This window comes from Erinaceus europaeus, chromosome 17, assembly GCF_950295315.1.
Source record: "Erinaceus europaeus chromosome 17, mEriEur2.1, whole genome shotgun sequence".
NCBI classification, from domain to species: Eukaryota; Metazoa; Chordata; class Mammalia; order Eulipotyphla; family Erinaceidae; genus Erinaceus; species Erinaceus europaeus.
In genome coordinates this window covers 59,428,929-59,453,601 of record NC_080178.1, presented here as the reverse complement: position 1 = coordinate 59,453,601, position 24,673 = coordinate 59,428,929, and the positions used below count along the sequence as shown (strand labels likewise).

The 24,673-nt window shown below is 35.8% G+C and overlaps 1 protein-coding gene across 7 annotated transcripts in view; it reads right to left on the bottom strand.

Moving 5' to 3' along the window:
* The window catches only part of DLG2 (discs large MAGUK scaffold protein 2), a 1,912,587-nt gene that overhangs the window by 1,328,485 nt on the left and 559,429 nt on the right, over positions 1-24,673 (bottom strand). The window contains exon 1 of one of the 7 annotated variants that reach the window (XM_060176799.1): positions 5,329-5,777. The exons of the other annotated variants lie outside the window; for them this stretch is intronic. Coding sequence (XP_060032782.1) covers positions 5,329-5,370 — 42 coding nt within the window. The 5' untranslated portion in view covers positions 5,371-5,777. Of the gene's footprint in view, positions 1-5,328; positions 5,778-24,673 lie in introns of those variants that run through there. 7 annotated transcript variants of the gene reach the window in all.

Below are 24,673 nucleotides of genomic sequence, written 5' to 3'. Positions count from 1 at the left end.
AGTGTAAGGCTACACAAGATTTTATTGCACTCACAAAATCAAAACAGGGATAAAAGACAAGAGTATGACTGGGGTTGACTTCTTGAAAGACATATACCTTTTACCATATATTAAAGTCAGGGAAAGATATAAAAAAAGCACAGCTGTGCAGAGAGAGATTTTCATGCCAAAAAGCAATGCTAGGCAATACTTAAAGGCAGTGAAGAGTGTGGTATATGTAATGATCCCCCCTCACTCAATAATTTACACTCAATAAACTCAGTGTAAATAGGGCTAATGAATGTCTGAGTCCTGGGATGTCTAGGCATTCAATAGATTGCTTTAGTCTGAATTACTGACTCCCTCCAAAGTAGCTCTAAAACCAAGCTGTGCTGATCCAAAAGAACATGTGACTGAGTCAAAGCGATTTGTAATTACTCAACCCAGCATTCAAAACCAACACTGGTTGCAAATATGGTTACAAAGTCCATGGTTTTCTTTTTCTTTCTCTCAGAATAATTTAATAAGCATTAAGCATATAAATTTGGGAAGAATCTAAGTGGGTATTAAAAAGAAATCTGGGACTTAGTTAATGTAGCAAGAACTTAATAGTAATTACTATGCACTAGCATTGTTCTGGATGCTGATTTTATAAAGGTAAACAAAACAAACTGAAATCCTGGTGTTTTTTTTCTTTCCATATATTTATTTTTTTATTACTGCATAGAGACAGGAATTGAGATGTGAGAAGAATATAGGGAAAGAGACAGAGAGACATTTGCAGCCCTGCTTCACTGCTTGTAAAGCTTTCTCCTTGAGGGTGGGGACCAGGGGCTTGAATCTGGGTCCTTGTGCACTGTAATATGTATACTTAACCAGGTATGCCTGGCCCCCCAAATCCTGGCTTTTATGAAGTATACACATGAACATATATGCATATGTGGCAGTAATAGAATAATAACAAAAGAAACTATATTATATCTGAATACTTATTTCAGTAGAGATATTTAAAAATGGCATCAGTTATTAACATTTCTTTTTTAAATTTTTTATATTTATTTATTTATTTTCCCTTTTGTAGCCCTTGGTATTTTTTTTTATTGTTGTTGTAGTTATTGTTGTTGTTACAGATGTTGTCATTGTTAGGACAGAGAGAAATGGAGAGAGGAGGGGAAGACAGAGAGGGGGAGAGAAAGATAGACATCTGCAGACCTGCTTCACTGCCTGTGAAGCGACTCCCCTGAAGGTGGGGAACTGGGGGCTCGAACAGGGATCCTTATGCCAGTTCTTGCGTTTCTCACCACGTGTGCTTAACCCACCCAACTCCCAGTTGTTAACATTTCTAAGCATGATTCTTAGTGAAGGCAACACAGAAGTCTCGGTCCTATTTGGTGACTCCTACCTTATTAATTATGAGTTAAAAATTTTATTCCTTACTATAGTCTAAAAATGTTTATTGTTTACATGCCTTATCTCACATACTACAATAACTAAAAGCTATTATTATTATTAATTATTCTTGTCTTATAAAAATACATTTTGACAGGTTAAGAAATTTTCTCATGCGAAAACAAATTTCCTCTGCATATAACGGAGGTTGACATCAACATGATTTTTTAGAATACTAATAACCTATCCCTTAAAATTATTATCCTGTTTTCTTTTTTGTTGTTGTTATTATCCTAAGGATATACTAAAGTTTCTTAATATTTTTTGACTTTTTAATTGCTGAGGCTATGTTGATTTACAACACTGTATTTTTCAGGGTACAGTTTCACACTTCCTCCAGATGTTTGTTAACACACCCAACCTTTTTACAATAGCCTCTATATAAAATCATCCCAAGTCTCTAATGACAGGGAAGTGGATTCAGATGTTGTGGTATGTAAAAATAATGGAATATTACTCAGCAATGAGAAAAAGATGAAAGCTTTCCTTGCACTACAACATGGATGGAACCAGTAATTCAGAAGGAAAAGAGCAAGTACTGGTGATTTTTATTATGCATTAAGTACAGAAAAACAAAGTCAAAAGCAAACAAGCCAGGAAGGTGTAAAAGAGGCCCCTCACACCCCATCTACAGAGTGGACACTTCATGAACTATGAATCAGGTCTGTAGGTCTCTCTCTCACTCTGTCTCCCACTCCCATCTCAATTTCTCTCTGTCCAGTCTAATAAAATAGAAAGGGGGGGACAAAAGGAGAGGGTCAGGTGGCACACCGGGCTAAGCACGCAAAGTATGAAGTCCTAGGACCTGCCAAGGATCCAGGTTAGAGGCCCTGGCTCCCCACCTGCAGAGGGGGTCACTTCACAAATGGTGAAAAGAGGTCTGCTGGTGTCTATCTTTCTCTCTTCCTATCTTCCCCTCCTCTCTCAATTTCTCTCTGTCGTATCCAAAAAAAATGAAAAATAGCCATAGGAACAGTGGATTGATTGGTAGAACAGGCACCAAGCCCCAGTGAACACCCTGGAGGCAAAAAAGAGGAAAAATTAGAGTGGTGAATTCATAGTGCTACCACCAAGTCCCAGAGATAACCCTGGTGACAATGAATAAATGGTGAAAAATAAATAAATAAATAAATAAATAAATAAATAACTTTCAGCTCTTCAAAGTAGCTTGCTTCTTAGCTTTGTTCCTTTGCCATTCCCTCTGCCAGGCATGTCTTCCTCACTCCAGGATGCTTGTCAAAGCTCCATTAGCTGTCAAGATTCAGCTGAGAAGTGACTTCACAGTGGGAACATTTTTGGCCAGTCCATGTAAAATTGATCATTATTTTGCCCCTACACTGTTCTGCATGAATGTCCATTACTGGTCCTGTATTACTTTAACTCCCTTATGTATATGTCTACGTTTTTTCTAAGATTGGAAGTTTCCAAAAAGTAAGGTCTGTTTTTTATTGATCTTGGTTTTCCAGATCCTAGGACAATGCATAACTCATATTTTTCCTTCAGAAAGCTTTTGATAGATGAACAGTTACTTAAGAGTCACAGAATATCTGGAAATAAATGTGCACATATATTCATATTTTGGCTTAATGTACTATTTGTTACGTAAAAATGAAATATATAGTAACAACATTGTTAAGAATCTTTTTGAATTTACTATAAAGCTTCATTTAATGAAATAAACATTCTAAAAGAAAGATTATAATTTTAGTACAGAAAAAAATACATGTTTCTGTTCTTTGAACTACAACCACCTTAAAGTGCTGGGTCACTTTAACATTAAGCATATTAAACTATGATAACTTAATAAGCTATACAGTATAAAAGAGACTTCATTAAGATCAGTTAATTATAAACACAAAGCAAGTAAAATTTAAAAAATTTACTAAACTGCAAGCTAAAATAAAACAAAAAAAAATGAAAATGATAGATAAGTCTTTTTTTGTTCTAACTTGGTAAAATATCAGACTACAAATGAATTTCAGACTCTTTTGTAAAAGTTTCTATTTTAAAAGGAAAGAGTAAAATTAAAAGAAAATTATAAATTATGCAAGAAAGTATAAGAGTTGATCATTAAGAAGGCACATGCACATCTAAGATTGAGGTTCAACTACTCAAAGCAAATCTATATGTATTGTGTTTGGCAAGGCACATGGTGTGGGTTTGTGTTGATTTATGTGTCAGAAATGTATATATTCAGTACAGGGTAACAGAGCTATTAAGAATTTATTATCCTAAAGTCACTTACATTTAGGTAAAGACAATGTTGATAAAACCATCTGATTCCTTTGCTTATGAATAAAAGGAGAGAAAAAGTGAAGATAAACTCACAAAGGCAACTACTAGTAGGTAAAAGAAAAAGAGTATTTCCTAAAATCCATAGCAAAGGAACTTTGGGTTCAGGTTTTCCTAAGTTCTGAAATGTAACACTGAAATATCAAACAATTGTTCTCTCATATACTAAATTTTTAGTGGAATTTTTTTTTCTGGAAAAAAAACATTTTTCTCCAGGTTAAAAAAAAAAAAAAGAAGGAAAGACATTCACAGTGCACCCAGTATTCAAAACAATATGCATCATACTCTTGATTTGGAACAGGAGTTAATAATTAATAACTTGGTAGTTACGTGGGCACACTCTTAATTATTTTAAGTATTTTTATGTTGTTTACTATTTTTCATCAAGTTTATGGAAAATATTGTTGAAGTTAGTACTGAATGTACTGAAAAGTAAATACTATAAGACTCTACCTAGTGACCCACAGAATGCTGCCAGACTATTGTAGCATGGATCAGAACACAAATGCTACCTGTTTGAAATTTAGTGGCTTACAAATGAGTGAGGAGCAGCAGGCATTTCCTTAATAAAATTTGTGAACACAGAAAATAAAACTTTAGTGTCCATATATAAACTACTCCTTCAGTAAAACATAAAAAGGGGAAAAACTTTATTTACATTGACTTTAAAAATTCCTATGTTAGGTTTGAATCCTAACTGCCTTTAAAATTTCTTTCTTCTTTCTTTCTTTCTTTCTTTCTTTTTCTTTGTTTCTTTCTTTTTCCTTGCAAGGCATTGGCTTCCTTTTAAATCCTGCAATAAGAAATGCAAGTCCAAAATGTTAACAGAGGATGTAACTCAATAAATGTATGCAACTGGAATTCCACAGCTGGTCTGTCAGGCTAAATGTTGAATGAACAGTGTCAGAGAACCTCTCCAATAATAACGCAGCCCTTCCTGACAAAGGGTGAGGCACTCAAACTTAGGTTCAACTTCCAAAGAGGCTCATTAGCTAGGAGAGAATGCCAGAGGGATGACAATGGCCAGCGGTGCCCAAGGGGCTGCAGTAGGTAGCCCACCCAAGAGCTGAGAATCTGCATGATCAGTATTACCAATTTCCAATTCTAATGATCTGTTCTCAATGAACAGGATATTCAAATATCCCACGGATCACAACAGAATGCGATTACAGCTACTAAATTGGAATTCCGGCTCTTACACAATTAAACTGCAGGAACAGAGGCAGCTCACAGCACTTTTCATAATCAAGACTTTAGATTCAAATCTCAAGCCTGTTCTACAACAGCTTTTTCTCCCCTTCTAAGGGTTCTCGGTTCTGGCCTACCTAAATAATTTTCATCTTTTCCTACCCCCTCTCCACCTCCAAGTGTGAGCGTGAACCTGAATTACAAACAGTCGAACCTGAAGGTCACTTCGCAGCGGTGTTCCAACATGCTCCCCCAGCGAGGCTTGCTCAGCGACAATAAAACAAAGCCCTCGCAACCACCTGTAATAATCAGCCGGCTCAGCCAGCAATCCCAAAAGTCTTGAAGCTACACAAGGTAGACATTTTCTGCAGCAGCTTTAACATGTATATTGTGCCCAGTTGCCGGCTCGCCTCCTCTTACCTTCACGTTAGTCCGGAGTGCACAGTAACATGCAAAGAACATTGCAGTAAATGAGGAGCATATGGACCGGTATTCAGCTTCTCAGCACAGCGCAAGCCCCACACACACGATCCGGGGCATGTGCTACTAAAGAGCATCCGTTCCCGTTCCCTCTGTCAGTTTGAAAATGCATTGATCTCTGTTTGCTCAGACTACAAAACGACATGTCTTGAAGGCACTGAGTGAGAGCTCAAAATCTCTTCATTAGCTATATATAGATAGAGCATTATGCCCAGTAATTTTAATTAGCCGAGGATTCAGCTTCTGAAAGTTAAGACTTTGGTTGCTTTCCCTTATAACATTTTAAATCACTGGGTTAAAAAGAAAAAAAAGAAAAAAGAAAAAAAAAAAACCGGGAGGGGGGAATGAGCTCACCCAGCAAGGGATGAGGGGGTGGGGGGAGGTGAAGAACTGAAATTTAACCAATGAGTTACTTATGTTTCTGGAGAGCCCCGGTGTTATCCTATTAGATACTTTACAATGGGATTGCATTGGGCAAACTGTAAATGAGAAAAGCCTCCTTTTGGAGCTTTAATAATGGCTCTGCACTTTTATTACAAGCTATTCTGATGTAGCACTGTGTTCAGCAAATACTACAATTTGCTGCAAACACATCCCAGTCTGCTTTCTATGTGGAATAGGGACAGCGAGACCAAAGGCTCGCGGTCTCATACAGTCCCCTAAAACATAAGCTGGACTCCCATAGAATGTTCAGCAGCTACAGGACTGAGAAATATCTCTCACTTCCCTATACTGTGGGCATCAGTTACATCTTCTGGGGACATCTAAAGTTTCTGAGCTCATTAATAAAACAATGCATCTAATTCTCACAAGCTAAGTTTTATTGGTAAATGTCAATCAATATTAAAGGATAAAACCAGAAGAAAGACAGAAGATTTCAGGGGCTGAAAGAACCACAGAGTCAGTTGCTACTGCTGCTGAATATAATATGTTCTGTCTCTGGAAAGGATAGAGCACTAGAGAAAAATAAAAGCTTCTGTCCCCATGAATCCATAATGGAAAACATTTCAAAATCATCATCAGAATCAGACCCTACTGTCTGTTGTCATTCCTGCCAAGTACAGGATCCTGCAAATTAACTCAATTTCTGCTGAGCCAAAAGGACAAAGTCCAACGTAAGGTTATAAACTATTATTTCCAGCCTTAGAAAACCCGAATGATCTGCTAGAATGCTAAAGCTAGAATGAAAAGCAAGCAGAAGTGAACAGTTCTCACTGCAGCAAAAATTGTAGGAGGAAAAACAGTGGTTATGTCTTTGCCATGACGTTACCCATCAGCTTACAGCAACAGGGAAGATCAGCATAACTCACTAGAAAAGCTGCAGTGACTTTTCAGATTTTTCTTTATTGTGTTTTGCATAAGCCACCACCCCCTCTAGAGCCTGCAGTGGTTCTAAGGCTGGATGAGAGCTATTGGGCATTTCTTCTGGGTACTGAGGTGATTGAGCTTCAGAAAGAAAAGGAGGTTTTTAATATAGAGAAATTAAAGTGAAAAAAAGGAAAGGTGGGATTTTTATCTTATTTTATTATTTATCTCTTAATGACAAGCATTCAAAAGTGTCATCAGTTCTGACTAAAAGCTATTTTAGGCTGTCATTGTTTGTGCCTTTTGGGGGAAGAAAAAGTCAATCATGCTTTAAGCTGGAGAATTTTTAGCAAAGCAAAAGAAGGCAGCCAACCACTTAATTGGATCCCTGGTTCCTCCTGTCATATGAGTCTAGGTGGTTACACATTGTAAACACTTGCAACATCATAGATGACTTCCAGGGCTTTAAAAAGTCATCATGGAGGCCCAACTCAAATCCTTCAACAACTTTCATTAATGATTTTAAATGCAAAATCCAGTTTTTCAGTTAAAGCACACTCCTTTCCTGGGGTCATAGCAGGTCATGTTTCCTACAGCTCTTCCCAATAAATGAACCTAAAGATAGTAACTCTGTGCTATCAAAAATATAAAGGAATTTAAAAATGCCTTTCCCCACTGAAGGTTGAGGAGATTTTTAAAAGTCAATTTTTCAACTGATAAATAAGTATCAGTTATCTTTGCCATTATAAGGGAGCCAACTTTATATCTATATTATCAGTAATATTTTAGGAGACTCTAGTATTTGGATGGTCCAGGAAAGACCTTGAAAAAGAGTTGTGAACTGTTAGAAATCTAAGAACAATTTATAGGCATGGATTAAATAAAAAGAAGTGACAATTGAAAAGTCACATGTAGGTTCCCCTACTAAGGCAATTAGGAAAGGCTTCTGACGAGATTTGGATATAATGGTAATGTGTGTGTACTCTGAAAAAACTCTCAGACTCTTAGATTCATTTAAACTCCCCACAACACTTACGTATGCCACAGCAACCCAGTATAGACATGGGCTATCTCGGTAGCTTTGCTGCCCAATTTCCCCAAATGTATATACAAGATAGAGAGCCTACTACTGTTATTTTATAGTACATGAAATAAAGAATTAACTACAGTGGCAGAAACCCACTGAAATGTACTCCTTATTTTGAAACAAAGGCTGAAGCCTTTTTGAAAAAAGGTCACTATACCTGTTAAAATAATAGCACTTGTTATTATAGAAGGAATTTATAACTGGCTATATAGTTTTGAAGATTAGCAAACCTAGGCTGCAATATTCAAAAGAGAAATCTGAAATTCACAATGAAAAATTGCTTGCATATCAGATCTTGTTTTGCCATATAAAAACTGGTATTTATAAAGTGGAAGTGGGAGAACATACAGCACCAATCCTGAGGCCCAATACTCAGTCCCTAGCACAGTATACACATGCCAGACCTGAGAGGTTTTCTAGTCTCTGTCTCTCTCTCTCTCTCACTCTCTCTCTCTCGCTCTTGCTCTCTCTCAATATTTCTCACTCTCTCATAGAAATAAAACATTTTAAAAAATAAAATGAGAAATATTTGTAAATATTACATCTTACCTATAGTACAGACTTTGTAATTATTAGAAAAATATAAGGCATATGCAACCTGATAGGTGGTATATTCTTATGTTGAAAGATGTTCACTTTATAACAGAAAATGTAAAAATAAGGTTGGAAAAGAGTTTGTCTTTGCTCAGGCTGTGTGCAGCCAGTCTGGAGTGGTCCAAGCAGTAGACTGACTGTTAGAGATTTTTACTCTATATTACTATAACTGAACTGAAGAAAGAAGCTGAGGGAAGGGAGAGCAGATTAACAGAAGCAGAAAACAGAATTAGCCAGACAGAGGATGAGCTAAAGAAAACTGAGAAAGAGGTAAAAGAGCTCAAAAACAGGTTGAGAGACACTGAAAACAACAACAGAGATATATGGGATGATCTCAAAGGAAGTAACATTCATATAATTGGAGTATCAGAGGAAGAAAGAGAGGAAGGGGAAGTAAATATCCCAGAGGAAAGAAAAGGAGAAATTTCCCAGATCTAAAAAATACAAAGGACATTAAGATTCAGGAGGCCCAGAGAGTCCCAAACAGAATCAACCCAGACCTGAAGACACCAAGACACATCATAGTTAAAATGAAAAGAAGTAAGGATGAAGAAAGGATGCTGAAGTCTGCAAGAGAAAAACAAAAAGTCACATACAGGGTAAAACTCCTAAGACTATCAGCAGAAATCTCCCTGAACTTCTAAAAGCCAGAAGAGAATGGCAAGATATCTATTGAGCCCTCAATGAAAAATGGTCTCAAAAAAGTATAATATATCCTGCTAGACTTTCATTCAAACTAGATGGAGGGATCAAAACCTTCTCAGACAGACAATAGTGAAAGGAGGCAACCATCACCAAGCGTGCCCTGAAAGAGATACTAAAAGACCTCTTATAAACAAGAAAATCACCAAAACACTTGCCATATATGAGAGCAAATTAAAAAACTTGTTGAATAATGGCACTGCAATACCTTAAATCCACAATATCAATAAATGTTAGTGGCCTAAACTCACCCATTAAAAGGCACAGAGTGGGAGGATGGATCAGAAAATACAACACAACCATATGCTGCTTGCAAGAATTGCCTGACCCAACAAGACAAACATAGACTTACAGTGAAAAGATGGAAAACTAACATACAGGTTAATCGACCATAAGAAAAAAAGGCAGGAATAGCCATTCTCATCTCTGACACAATAGATTTTAAATTAAATAAAGTAATAAAAGATAGGCAATGCCATTAAATAATGATTAGAGGACCAATCAACAAAGAAGATTTAACAATTATTAACATCTATGTACCCAATGAGGGCCCATCTGAATATAGTAAACACCTACTGAAAATACAAAAATACATTAATAGTAATACAATAATAGTGGGAGACTTCAACACCCCACTCTCACACTTAGATCAATGAAAGAGAATGAACAAAGAGACAAGAGAATTAAATGAAGAGATGGACAGACTAGACCTGCTGGACATTTTCAGAGTTCTTCACCCCCCAAAACTGGAATACACATTCTTTTCAAATCCACACAGCACATTCTCAAGGATAGACTACATGTTAGGCCACAAAGAGAGTTATCAACAAATTCAAGAGCATTGGAATCATCCCAAGTATCTTCTCAGACCGTGGTGGAATAAGGCTAGCATTCAACAACAAACAGAAAATTACTAAAAGTCACAAAATTTGTAAACTCAACAAATGCTGCTTAATAACCACCGGGTCAAAGAAGCTCTCAAGCAATAAATTCAAATGTTTCTGGGAACACATGAAACTGAAGACACAAGCTATCAAAATATTTGGGACACAGCAGTACTGAGATGGAAACTCTCATAGCCATACACACACACATTAGAGAAAAAGAAAAAGCTTAAATAACCAACCTTACTGCATGCCTTAAGGACTTAGAGGAAGAGTAACAAAGGAGTCATAAAGCAACCAGAAGGACAGAAATCAATAAAACTAGAGCAGAAATAAAGAACATCAAAAATAAGAAAACCATACAAAGGATCAATGAAGACAAATATTGGTTCTTTGAAAAATTAAACAAGATTGACAAACCCTTAGCCAGACTCACTAAAAAAAAACAAACAAAAAAAAAGAAGACTCAAATAAATAGAATTGTAAATGATAGAAGAGATATCACAACTGACACCACAGAAATCGTGCAAAACTTTTATGAAGAACTACACGCCACCAACCTAGAGAATCTGGAAGAAATGGAAGAATTCCTAGAAACATATGCCCTTCTAAAACCGAACCAAGAGAATTGCAAAACCGAAATACACCAATCACAGACAAAGAAATAAAAACAGTTATTAAGAATCTTACCAACAATAAAAGTCCTAGACCAGATGGCTTTTCAAACGAATTGTACAAAACCTTCAGGAAAAAGTTATTACCTATACTTCTAAAGCTTTTCCACAAGGTCGAAGAAACAGGAACACTCCCCTCCACCTTCTATGAAGCCAACATCACCCTGATACCAAAAGCTGACAGGGACACAACAAAAAAGGAAAACTACAGACCAATATCTCTGATGAACATAGATACCAAAATATTGAACAAAATCCTGGCCAATGGATACAGCAGTATATCAAAAAGATTGCTCATCAGGACGAAGTGGGATTTATCCCAGAAATGCAAGGCTGGCTCAACATATGTAAGTCAACCAATGTCATTAGCCAAATTAATAAAAGCAAAACCAAAAACTACATGATTATCTCAATAGATGCAGAGAAAAACTTTGACAAAATCCAACACCCATTCATGCTCAAAACACAGAAGATGGGAATAGATGGGTAATTCCTCAAGATAGTGGAGTCCATATATAGCAAACCTACAGCCAACATCATACTCAATGGACAGAAGCTGAAAGCATTCCCCCTCAGATTGGGGACTAGACAGGGCTGTCCACTGTCATCATTACTCTTCAACATAGTATTGGAAGTTCTTGCCATAGCAATCAGGCAAGAGAAAGAAATCAAAGGAATACAGATTGGAAGGGAAGAAGTCAAGCTCTCAGTATTGGGAGATAATATGATAGTATACATAGAAAAACCTAAAGAATCCAGCAGAAAACTACTGAAAGTTATTAGGCAATATAGCAAGGTGTCAGGATACAAAAATCAGTGTACAAAAATCAGTGGCATTTCTTTAGGCAAACACTAAATCTGAAGAAGAAGACATTCAGAAATCACTTACATTCACTATTGTGGCAAAATCAATAAAATACCTAGGAATAGAGCTGACCAAAGAAGTGAAAGACTTATATACTGAAAACTATGAGTCACTATTCAAGGAAATAGAAAATAATACCAATAAATGGAAAGACATCCCATGCTCATGGACTGGAAGAATAAATATCATCAAAATGAATCTTCTCCTCAGAGCCATATACAAATTTAATGCAATACCCATCAAAGTTCCACCAAGCTTCATCTGATATCAGAAAACACCTAGAATCTCAGAAAACACCTAGAATCGCCAAAACTGTCCTGAGGAAAAGAAACAGAAATGGAGGCATCACACTCCCAGATCTCAAACTATATTATAAAACCATTATCATCAAAACAACCTGGTACTGGAATAAAAACAGGCACACAGACCAGTGGAATAGAATTGAAAGCCCAGAACTAAACCCCCACACCTATGGACATCTAATCTTTGATAAGGAGGTCCAAAGTATTAAATGGAGAAAGTAGGCTCTCTTCAATAAGTGGTGCTGATAAAACTAGGTTGTAACATGCAGAAGAATGAAACTGAACCACTTTTCCTCACCAGAAACAAAAATCAACTCCAAATGGATCAAGGACATGGATGTTAGACCAGAAACTATCAAATACTTAGAGGAAAACATTGGTGGAACACTTTCCTACCTAAAACTCAAGGATATCTTTGATGATATAAACCCAATTGCAAGGAAGACTAAAGCAGAAACAAACCAATGGAACTACATTAAATTGAAAAGCTTCTCTATCACCAAAGAAACTATCACACAAAGAGACCCCTTTCACAATGGTAGAAGATCTTCACATGCCATACATCAGACAAGAGACTAATAACCAAAATATACAGAGCTTAGCAAATTTAACAACAAAAAAGCAAATGACCCCATTCAAAAATGAGCAGAGAATATGAACAGAACATTCACTACAGAAAAGATCCACAAGTCTAAGAAACACGTGAAAAATTGTTCCAGGTTACTGATTGTCAGAGAAATGCAAATAAAGACAATATTAAGATACACCTCACCCCTTTAAGAATGGCATACATCAAAAAGGACAGCAGCAACAAATGCTGGAGAGGCTGTGGGGACAAAGGAACCCTTCTGCACTGCTGGTGGGAATGTAAATTGGTCCAGCCTCTGTGGAGAGCAGTCTGGAGAACTCTCACAAGGCTAGATATGGACCTTCCATATGATCCAGTAATTCATCTCCTAGGTATATACCCCAAGGACTCCATAATGCCCAACCAAGAAGAAATGTATACACCTATGTTCATAGTATCACAATGTGTAATATCTAAAACCTGGAAGCAACCCAGGTGCCCAACAACAGATGAGTGGCTGAGAAAACCATGGTATATATACACAATGCAATACTACACAACTAGAAGAAAAATGAACCCACCTTCTCTGACACATCTTGGATGGAGCTAGAAGGAATTATGTTAAGTGAGTTAAGTCCAAAAGAAAAAGAGGAGTATGAGATGATCCCATTCATAAACAGAAGTTGAGAAAGAAAAGCAGAAAGATAAACTGAAAGCAGGATATGACTGAATTTGGAGTAGAAATAAATAAAATATCTGGGTTGAAAGCAAGGGTGGAAGTTTGAGTAAAAATATCTGGGTTGAAAGCAAGGGTGGAAGTTTGGCTTCAATGGGTTGGGGGGGTGGTTAGGATGGGACACATCTTTTTGTGGTGGGAATGTAGTCATACAAATCACTATTTAATTAATATGAGAGGGGAAAAATTGATTGAATATCTCAAACTTTTTAATGCACAGACCACAGGCTGAGTCTTTGATATGTTTACTCTCTTAAAAACTTAGACTAGGGAGAACAAAAGCAACCAGTGGCACAACTATGTACAAATAATGTCAAAGAACATAAATTATGATGATGTTGTATATGATACAGTAAATTCTAACAAAGGGATATTTCAAAGTTAACCCAATTGCCAAATAATGTGATTATATCAATAAATATCTATTGCCTTCTTAAACCCTAAGACAGCAGGAATCTCCAGCTATAGAGCCAATATTTCCCCCATTCCTGGAACCTCTAGGGTGGGGCTCACTTTCCTGCATGTTTTTCTCAATTCATACCAAATGATATTGCATCTGTCAATCCCAACCTAATCAACGCTAGGAGTACCACCTCAGCATGCTTCACTTCAGACTGTGTCCAGAGACGTCAGGCATGGATTGTCAACCCTTCACCCTCATTACTCGGGTGAGACTTTTCCTTTCATAGGATTCTCAAATTCCATTTCAGGTGGTTCACTTCCTAAAAAGTCCCAAAACCTAGTAATAGACCAAGTCTCATGAAATAGAACATATGCTCACATGTATCCATAAATTAGGGCAAAATGAAAGCAAAAGTACACAATATCCTGCAGTGAGTCAGTATAAAGTTCATAATGAAATAGTATCTATATAGACTTAGATACACTACTCACCTACTTCCTATTACGCTTCTCTCACTCACTGTAAAGCTAACCTTCTCAAAGCAAGGACTGCAAAAGCTGAATAAGGGCAAGAGACTGGCATACTTTAATGCTGACTCTTGTCACTATCAGGCCATCCCATCAGCTGGGGCCCTAGTCGGGGAGTCCTGAGATTCCCAAACAGACATGATGGGCCTAGACCTCGAATGAATCCCTCTCCCTAATATTACCAGTACCACAAAATGTGAGCTCAGATCTATAGGAATCCAGAGTTCACATAGGCTCTTAAGCTGAATATAGGCCACAGATCAGATCAAATCAATGGGGTTTACAGTCAACAATACTCATACATCTTTCCCATATTTGGAAGCTACTATCTTCGCTGATCCAGCTTTTTAGTCCTTTTCCCAGCCTGACACCATCTCCCGAGACAATAACTTGGATCCACTTACATATCAGATTTCAGGCTCAGGGGGAAAAAAAACAACAACTAGTATAGTCACAGGCCCTTTGGAATAGAACTAAAATAGGCCTACTAGCTATCTACAAAATGGAACCTCACCCCCTTCATCTGCACTATTCCAGTCTTTAGGTTCATGATTAGTCAACAACATGTTTGGCTTTGTATGTTAACTCTCTTTTCAGCCACCTTGTTCTAGATGCTACCATGATGCCAATCAGACAGACAACCCCACCAATTTGTCCTGGAGTCCCACTTCCCCAGAGCCCCACCCAACCAGGGAAAGAGAGAGACAGGCTGGGAGTATGGATCAACCTGTCAATGCCCATGTTCAGCAGGGAAGCAATTACAGAAGCCAGACCTTCCACCTTCTTCATCCCATAATGATCCTTGGTCCATACTCCCAGAAGGATAAAGAATAGGAAAGCTAACAGGGGAAGGGATGAGATGCGGAGTTCTGATGGTGGGAAAAGGAAAAAAAAAAACTTACTCATTATAGGGCCGGGTGGTGAAGCACCTGGTTGAGAGCACATGTTAAGTGCACAAGGAGCCAGGTTTGAGTACCCGGTCCCCACCTGCAGGGGGAAAGCTTCATGAGTGGTGAAGCAGTTCTGTATGTGTCTCTCTTTCTCTCTCCCTCTCTATAACCACCTTCCCTATCAATTTCTAGCTGTGTCTATCCAATAACAAAATAAAGATTAAAGAAAAAAACTTACTCATGACTGAAATTTTATACTCTTTCACTGTTCTCTTTTATCTCCTGTATGCCCCAATTCCTATCCAATACCATTCTATTCTTTGTTAATACAAATTCATTTTTTAGATACCACATATAAGTGAGAAAAAGCAATCTTTATCATTATATGTCTAGCTGTAAACAGAGTAATGTTTTCTAGGTTCATCCATGTTGTAGCATAGGGCAGTATTTTCTTTTTTTTTAAGGCTGAATAATACTTCATCATGCATATGTCTATACACACATAAATAGTATGTACACACACATTTCAAGTTGTTTTAACCATCCATCTAGAGGCAGACATTTAGGCTATTTCTATGTCATGATTAAGGCAAATAATGATGGAATTAACATGGCAGTGCCTATATATCAAAAAAATACCAGTATAGTTTCCTTTGAATATGTAACCAGAGTGAAATTGTGGGATCATATGGTAGTTCCATTTTTTACATTTTGAGGTTCTCCATATTTTTGTCAATATGACTATATCAACTTAAACCCTTATCGACTATGTACAAGTTTCTCCCACCTCCCTTCCTTTTTCCTCTCCCTCCCTTCATTTCCTCCTCCCTCTCTCCCCTCTTTTTTCCCCTTTTCTTTTCTTATCTCTCTTTCTTTCTGTTTCTCTCTCCAGAACACTGCTAAGCTCTGGTTTATGATGATGCTGAGGATTGAACACAGGACCTTTAGTACCTTAGACATGAAAGTGCTTTTGTACAAACATTATATCTCCCCAGTCTTGATTTCCCTTCTTATCTATATCTAAAAGATAATAACTTATCTTTTGATTTTTTAATAATAGCCATATTAACAATTAAGAAATGATACTCCATTGTTTGAAATCTGTATTTCCCTGATGATTGGTGATTTTGAAATACTTTCTTATGACTGTAAGTTCATTGCCAATTTTACTTTTTATACTTTATTGCCACCAGGTTTATCACTTATGTTTGATGCTTGAACAATTAATCCATCATTCACAGTGGACATTTAATTTTTCTTTCTTTTTTAGATAACAACAGACAAAGAGAAAGGGAAAGGAAAGACAGATGGGGGAAAGAGAGACACCTGCAGCACTGCTTCATTGCTCATAATTCTTCCTTCCAGCAGATGAGGACCACCAGTTGTTTGAACATAGATCCTTGCTCTCATGGTAACGTGTTTGCTCTACTGGTGGAAATATTCCCCAGCCCCACAATTTCTTTGAAACATTTCTACTTAGCTTCTTTGTCAGTCTTTGAGTGAAATGATCCTTCTCCTCCTTCTCCTTCTCCTTCTCCTCTTTATCCTCCTCCTCTTTCTCCTCTTTGCCCACCTCCTTCACTTTTTCTCTTCTTGTTACTACATTATATGAGTTTCAAACATTAAACCATCTTTATATATAATTTACAAGTACCTGCTCTCTTTCCACAAGTTTCCTTTAACTCCACAATTTCCATTAGCATGCAAGAACTCTTTCATTTGATATAGTCTCATTTCCTTAATTGTGCTTCTGGTGCCTGTACTTCTGGTATCACATTCAAAATATAAGTCAAGAATCTTTCCACTGATTCTTTACTCAGGAACAGCTGGAGAACACGCAGACCACTGCTGCAGAGTGGAGGCAAATAAAAGAACTTTCATACTGCCAGCAGGCAGCCAACCTCTTCCAGGACTCAGGTCAGCATCTCAATGTCTCTCAACTTAGAATAAACACAGTGATTGTGTATATACACAGATTTTAAATGCACTATTCTTTCACCAAATTCAGTAGAAACTTATTTTTAGAATGCTGTTCTGAAAGGTGTATGTAGAAAAACAGACCATGGAAGACACACTATTTGTAGATTGTCATCAGAACCTTTTGCTAAGAAAAAGTATTTGAAAGGGTCCATAAAATAAGTTTTTATGAATTAGAAGGGAAAATTTTGATTGATTTAGATTGGTTCTCACTTTAACCCCTTCTGACTATGCCTAATTTGATCTATCTTTATAGTATACAGGCTTTACTGGAACAATATATATTTGTCTATGTTTTAATGTCTTGCAGTCTCTCACTCTCTATCTCTGTTAAATCTATGGATCTTGCTTTTTGCCTTCTAGTCATTTCTTGGACACAGAACTTAGGTCAATCATAGTGTTATAGAAAAGTAGTTTTGCACTCGAATTTCTAAGATTATTTATTTTACTTTTGCTATTATGTCAGTCATAGTTTTAATACTTTCTTGGTGTATTTGAATCAATTGCACAGCTTCCTTTATCAGTTTTACTTATTTATTATTATTTCTTGAGTGTGTGTGTTGGGCAGATAGAGTCCAGAGTATCACTCTGGCATTTGTGAAGCTGGGATTTGAACTCAGAACTTTATGCTTAATTCACTAGGCCACATTATTGATTACTTTTCTTTATTACTTTAAAGTGGAGACAGTACTCTCAAATTGATTATGAGTCACTTTAAATTCATAGTCCCCTGTATCATTTGGGAAATTATTGTGTAGGTATGCAGCACATACCTACATAATACTTACATTTCATAATGGTATGCAATGGTAAATTTAGGATAAATGATTCTTCACCACAAAATAAATAGAAAACCATAGAATAAGTTAAATTCTAACAGGCTTAAGTTTTAAGATGGTAGTGACTATCTATATCTAGTTTTATAATAAACAGCACATATTAAGTTCTTTTAATGTTTATATGACTTTCTTTTCACATTTTGTCAATTTTTAAAAATTTTCCTAAACTAGACTTTTTTTTTGCATTTAAGAATAAAATTAGTGTTAACACTTGCTGGTACCCAGAAAAAAATATTTAAGTTAAAATAAATATCAATGAGCCATTTTTCTTTTATAGTTCCAAGACTTGCGTGTAAGTATTCAATTTTGAGCTGATTTTTATGTATTCTGTAATATAAGTGGTCAATTTTATTCTTTTGCATTGTAAACATTGAATTTTCCCCAAATCATTTATTGAATAGACTGTTTTTCCACATTGGTTATCTAGTTATTTGTACCTTTGTCAAATATTAGTTGTCCAAACATGCAAGGGTTTATTTCCTGACTATTTCAGTTCACTTGGGTCTTTGTGTATTTCAATGTCAGTGTGATACTATTTTGATTATTAGAGCTTTGTCTTATAATTTGAAATAAGAAATGTCTCCAGATTTCTTCTTTATAAGAATTGCCCTGGATAGTCAGTGTCTTTTGTGATTCCAAATTAATATTCAGTATTCAGATTGTTTTTCTATTCAAAAGACAAATGCCACTGGAATTGTGACAGAGATTTTGTACTGACTTTGTACACAAAGTTGGGTAATAAGGATGCTTTAACAATACCTATTCTTCTAATCCATGAACACAGGATGCCTTTTTGTTTATTCATTTGTTGTTTAGTTTCTTTTATCAATGTTTTATATTTTCTCAATATAAAGATCTTTCTTTAGTTGTTGTGGTTAGTTTAGTTATTGGTGCTGGGACTTCAACATGACAAAGCAGGCACCTTTTCCAGTGAGATATCTTGCAGTCCTATACATATTCAATTCTGCTTAGTTAAATTTCTTCCCAAGTATTTTATGAGAATACTTCCTTGATTTATCTGTCATATAATTTATTGTTTGTGCATAAAAGCAGAATAGATTTTCAAGGTTTTTTTGTAAATTATTTATTTGCTGACTAGAGACAAAGAGAAATAAAAGAGGGAGGGAAGGAGGGGGAGAAAGAGAGAGAGAGAGAAAGAGAGAGACCTCTAGCACTGCTTCACTGCTTGAGAAGCTTCCCCTTGCAAGTGGGGACAGGGGGCTTGGACCCAGGTCTTTCCACACTATAACATGTATGCTCAACTGAATGCACCACCTTCCTGCCCTTGAAGAATAAATTTAAAAAGTGCATTTTGTATCCTGCAATTTTACTGAATTAATTTGTTAAGTCTACCTTTTTTTTTTTTTTTTTTTGGAGACCTTAGGATTTTCTACATGCGATCAAACACTCTGTAAAGGACTATTTTACCCTTGGCATTAATTATAAAGACTACTACTCAGGTTTGTTCTTATTTAAGTCTTCTCTTTTTTCCCTCATTTACTCTAATAATTTGTCTATTTTGTTTATCTTTGAAAAGCACAGCTGTTTTGTGGACCTTTTCTTTTGCTTTTTTGTATAGAGAGACACACAGAAGAAAGAGATATCTCTGTTTTGGTATTTTCCTCTGTGCCACTAAATCTCCCATGTGGTAGAGGGACCATGTGCATGACCAGGCACACACAATACTCTGTGAGTTACCTCACTTCACTCTGCTCTAATTCTGGTTATGCATGTACTTCTGACAAATCCGAGGTTAGTCTGTTAAACTTTTGTATCCTTAGCATAAAAAGTCTTATTCATTTAAGTTTTTTTTCTTGTTGTTGGAATTTTTGCCATAAATATCCTTTTTTGAACGTCATTCAATACATTTCATAAGCTCTGATATATTTACTTTAATATTTTCATTTGTTTCACAATTTTTAAAGTGTTGCTTTTGGTTTCCTTTTATACTATTGGATGTTTAGTAGGAATACACTGTTTGATTTCCATACATTTCTGGATTTCCCAGTTTATTTCCTGTTATTGATTTTAAGGCTCATACCACTATGGCTACTAGATGGAATTTCAATATTAAATTTGTTAAGACCTTCTGTGACTTAAGAAGTGGTCTATCCTAGAGCATATTTTATGGTGCCAACAGGGAATGTGTATAGACCTGCCATTGGATAGAATGTTCTGTATTGATGTCTTATACTAAATCAAAGGATGGGGGGGTTGAAGATAGGAAGGAAACTTTGGGGGCCTATTATATAATGAAATTGTATACATATATCAATGATCATACTATAAAAAATTAACTCCTTTAATAAAAAAAATTTTTTTTAAATGTTCTGTATCTGTTTGGCAGATTTATTTGTCTAAAGTGAAGTTCAAGTCTAGTGATTCCTTATTGATTCTCTATCTGGATTATCTAGCCACATGAAAAAAATGTACACTACTCTTACTGTACTATTTATTAATCTCTGATAGTATTTAGTATATATTTATTTATAAACAAGTACTTTTAAAGTTCAAATATGTCCAAACATTTATAATTGTTTTATCTTCTTAATAAATTGAGCTCTGTATTATTACCCAATGATCATCTCTCTCTGGATACAGCTTTGACTTGAAGTCTGTTTCGTATAATGTAAGCACAGTTATTCCTGTTTTATTTCTGCTTGTCCAGTTGCAAGAAATATATTTATCCATTCTTCCTTTGTACATATTGTTATAAAATTAATATTGATCTCTTGTAGATATTAGCAATTTTTTTTCTCCTTTAAAGAATATTTTTCTTTTTCTACTCAAATACTCTGTTACACAATTTACCTTTAAAGTAGTTGTTGATTGGTAAGTACTTCATTGTCATTTGTTTTCTGTTGTGAGACAGTTTTCTAGTTTGTGTCTTTTTTTGAGAGCTAATGATTTTCTCAAGTGGTATTTTTTGATTCCTTTAACCTGTGCATCTTTCCTTTAGGCTTTTGCATTTTGGTTACCATGAAGCTTATGTAAAACATATTTTAGTTATAAAAGATATTTCTAAGCTGATAACAATTTAACTTCAATTATTTTCCAAAAAAAATTTGTTCCAACCCCAACATAAATTATTTCCATTTATGTTTTTACACTGCATTTTACTTTATATTTTATATTCACTAGCAAATTATTATAGCTGTAGATCTTTCAATGTTTTGTCTTTTAGCATTTACACTACATTTAATAGTGATGTATATTGCCAAGTGAGAGTACCAGTATCTGGGGACTGGGTAGTGGCCCATTCAGTTAAGCACACATTACCAAGCACAAGGGCCCAGGTTCAAGCCCCTTGTCTCTACCTGCAGGAGGAACGCATCATGAGTGGTGAAGCAGGTTTGCAGATGTCTATCTTTCTCTCCTCCTCTCTATCCTCCTCTCCTCTCTCAACTTATCTCTTTCCTATATAATAAAAATTAGGATGAAAGAAGGAATGAGAATGAGAAAGAAAAAAAGAGGGGGATAGAAAGGGTGAGAGACAGAATGAAAGAAATAATTTAATTCTTTTTTTAAAGAAAAAGAAAAAAGTATGGCTGCTGGTAGCTCTGAGTTCATAGTGCCTGCATCAAGCAATAACCCTGGTGACCAAAATAAACAAGTGAACAAACAAAAACCAGAATTTTATGAACTTTTACCAACTGATTTCATTTATTTTTATATGCTTTCATGTTATTAATTAGCATCTTCATGTCAACTTTAAGAAATCACTTTAATATATATTACAAGGAAAGTCTAGTGGTAATAAACTTCAATTTGCATTTGTTTGGAAAAACACTTCTTTCTGAGGTACAACTTTGCTGAATAAAGAATTCTTGGTTGGAAATTATTTTTCTTTTGGATATTCGTTTATCATCATACTCTAGTCTTCAACTGTTCTGTTACAAACTCTTCTAGTAGTTTCATGGAGTTCACCCCCTTGTATTTGACATGCTGTTTCCTGCTGCTTTCAAATTTCTCCTTTTTTTCTTTATTTTTTATTTTTTGCAGATAAATTTTAATGTGATTTGGTAATTACCTCTGAGTTAAAACATTTAGGGAATTTTTTTAAATTTGTATATACATGAAAGTCTTTATCACTCCCTAGATATTTGAAGTTTTCAATTATTTCTTTTTTGTTTTTATGAGAGAATAAGATTAAAATACTATTTCTTCATGTACAATGTTCTATTTGTTTTGTCTTTTTTGCTTTTCATAATTCTGTTAGTCAAAGCCAGGCATGTGCTTGACCGCCAAGCCATCTATTATTATTTCCTTAAGTAAAATTTCTGCCTCTGTTTTTTAAACTATTGTCATAGTGTATAATAGATGACAAAACATAAACTCTGTATTTTCTTACATTTCTTTTTCTTTTTTTTCTTTAACTGGATGATTTCAAATTCCATCTCTTAGAATTTATAGATTTAGTCTTCTATTTGATAATGTCTACATCAGTTCTCTCCATTGTATTTTTTCATTTCATTTTTATTCTTTAGCTCTAGAATATTGTTTAGCCTTTTTATTATAACTTGTTCTTTGCTGAATTTTTTATTTTTTTCCAGAACCATGGCCTCTCATCTATGTGATTTTACCACTCTTGGCTGCTTATTCCTTTATATAACAAAAGGGAGGGTAGTTTGAGAAAGACACCATAGCAATGGGGCTTCCTTTGATGCCACAGTACCTTTTTTTTTTCTTTATTCGAGGATTAATGGTTTACAGTTGACAGTAAAATACAGTAGTTTGCATAAGTGCAACATTTCATAGTTTTTCACGTAACAATCAACCCCTCTCTAGGTCCTCCTCTGCCATTATGATCCAGGACCTGAGGACCTGAACCTGCCCCCTACCACAACTGGAGTCCTTTACTTTGGTGTAATACACCAATGCCAGTCCAAGTTCTGCTTTGTGTTTTCCCTTCTGTTCTTACTTTTCAACTTCTGTCTGTGAGTGGTATCATCCCATATTCATCCTTCTCTTTCTGGCTTATCTCACTTAACATGATTCTTTCAAGCTTCATCCACAGTACTTCTTATGTGATGCCAAGCTCAAACTTGGGTTGGACAAATGGAAAGGCAAACACCCTCCCAAGAGAGTTATCTCGCTGGTCCTGTTGAACCCAATATTTTTTGTATTGTTTTCTGATTCCTTTCGCTTTTTATATTTTCATTTTCTTATAAGTTGATAAATTTCCTTAAAACATTTATTTTGAATTTTTCCCATTCTAAACTTAAGTACTTCATTTTGGGATTCCCTTATTAGAAAATTATGATGTGGTCCTGGTGGTGTCATGCTACTTTTATCTTTTGCCCACGTGCTCATATATTAGCTTTTCATGAAAGAGATACCTCTTCCTGATTTTATGGATTACTTTTTGTGGGAATATATCTTTACCTACTCCTCTTGATATTAACCCAAAATTATCTTATGTTACTTATGCTATCTTCATTTGACTAATATATATATTTTTTTTCTCTACCTAGCTTTGGATTCACTGATTGGACATTTACCTTATCTTACTGTCATTGAGGTTCTCTGCTCTATCATTTTAATTTAACTATTTTATTATTCCTGTTTCTTTTAATATGAGCACCATTCATCTCTGACTATTGGTGTTGTTGATGATGCTTCCATTACATTATCTCTCTAATCTTATTATACTCTTTAGTTCTGTTAGGAATGTTCTTATACTTTCTGTCATATTTTTCTGGGTTTGTTGAAGCTTCTTCCATTGATATTTTCATTTAGTGAGTAGTATGGCACTTTTTTTTTGGCACTTCTACTTCAGAATTTTCTTTAGGAAGTTTATAAAGTTCTAATATTGCCCTACATGGGCAAGTTCCTCTACTTTCTCACTACTAACGGTGCTTTATGAGGATTTAGGCTAAGTGTCAGTGCGAGTAAACCTGACACTTGAGAATGTGAGTGTCCAATAGCCTGTGCTTCAGGCACAGACTCATATCTGAAAGAAGGTTGGTGTGTCAGGCCTATGTATAGGAGGGGCTATGTACACTCTAGTAGAAGGGATATGTACTCCTCTAGCAGGAGGCAGAGCTGGGCAGACTGTGGGTCAGGAATGGAATAGGCAGGGGAGCCTTTTTCACAGTTGCCTGTGCTATGGAGGCTCTCAAGGTACTTATTGGTGGTGAGGGTTCAGCTTAGTTTGCTAGTAGTTCAATGTAGGTTGGCAGGACCATGTCAGCTTGCTAGAAGTTGACTTCACTCTTGTTCTATGAGTCCCCTAGTAAATCTTCTACTTGTTAGATATAGGTGAGATACTCCTGGAATTTCTTTCCAGGCCCTGCTACTGTAGAGACTGAATTCCAATATGGTGCCTATCTGTGCCAGTCTCAGTAAACTTGCACAGGATGACAGGAAAACTGTTGCTGTAACTCCCAGTTTATTATTTCTTGTCTCTTACTCCAGTGTTGCAAGTATAAAAGTAGCTTAGTATAACCCACCTCTCTGTTTACCATAGCAATCACAGTGAAGTTCTTCACCATAATTTCTTCCTGACAGCAGCTTCTTGTTGCAATGGATGGGTTTTTTATTGGAGAGGTTGTCTCCCTGTCACCTATGGGTATGCTCTCCTTTTGTCCCTCTCTACAAAATTTTGGTCTTCAGAATTTCAGATCTATGTCTGTTAAGGTTAATCCATGTTTTTGATATGCCTTTGTGGTAACTGCAGGAGGATTTTCTCCCTCATTGGTGATCTTGGCTCTCCCTTCCTCTAGATTCATAAAAAAATCTATTAGAATCTAGGTATCCTGAGACCTGCTTCTATGTTTATCTCTAAGAAAGGTTATAGCATATGTTTTCCCCAAAACACTATGAAGTTTGTGATTTGGAGAGATTAAATAATTTTTTTAAAGTATAGAACAAAAACTTCCATAAAAAATGACTTTCTTATAAATAAATAGGGAGATGCCACCTTATTTGAC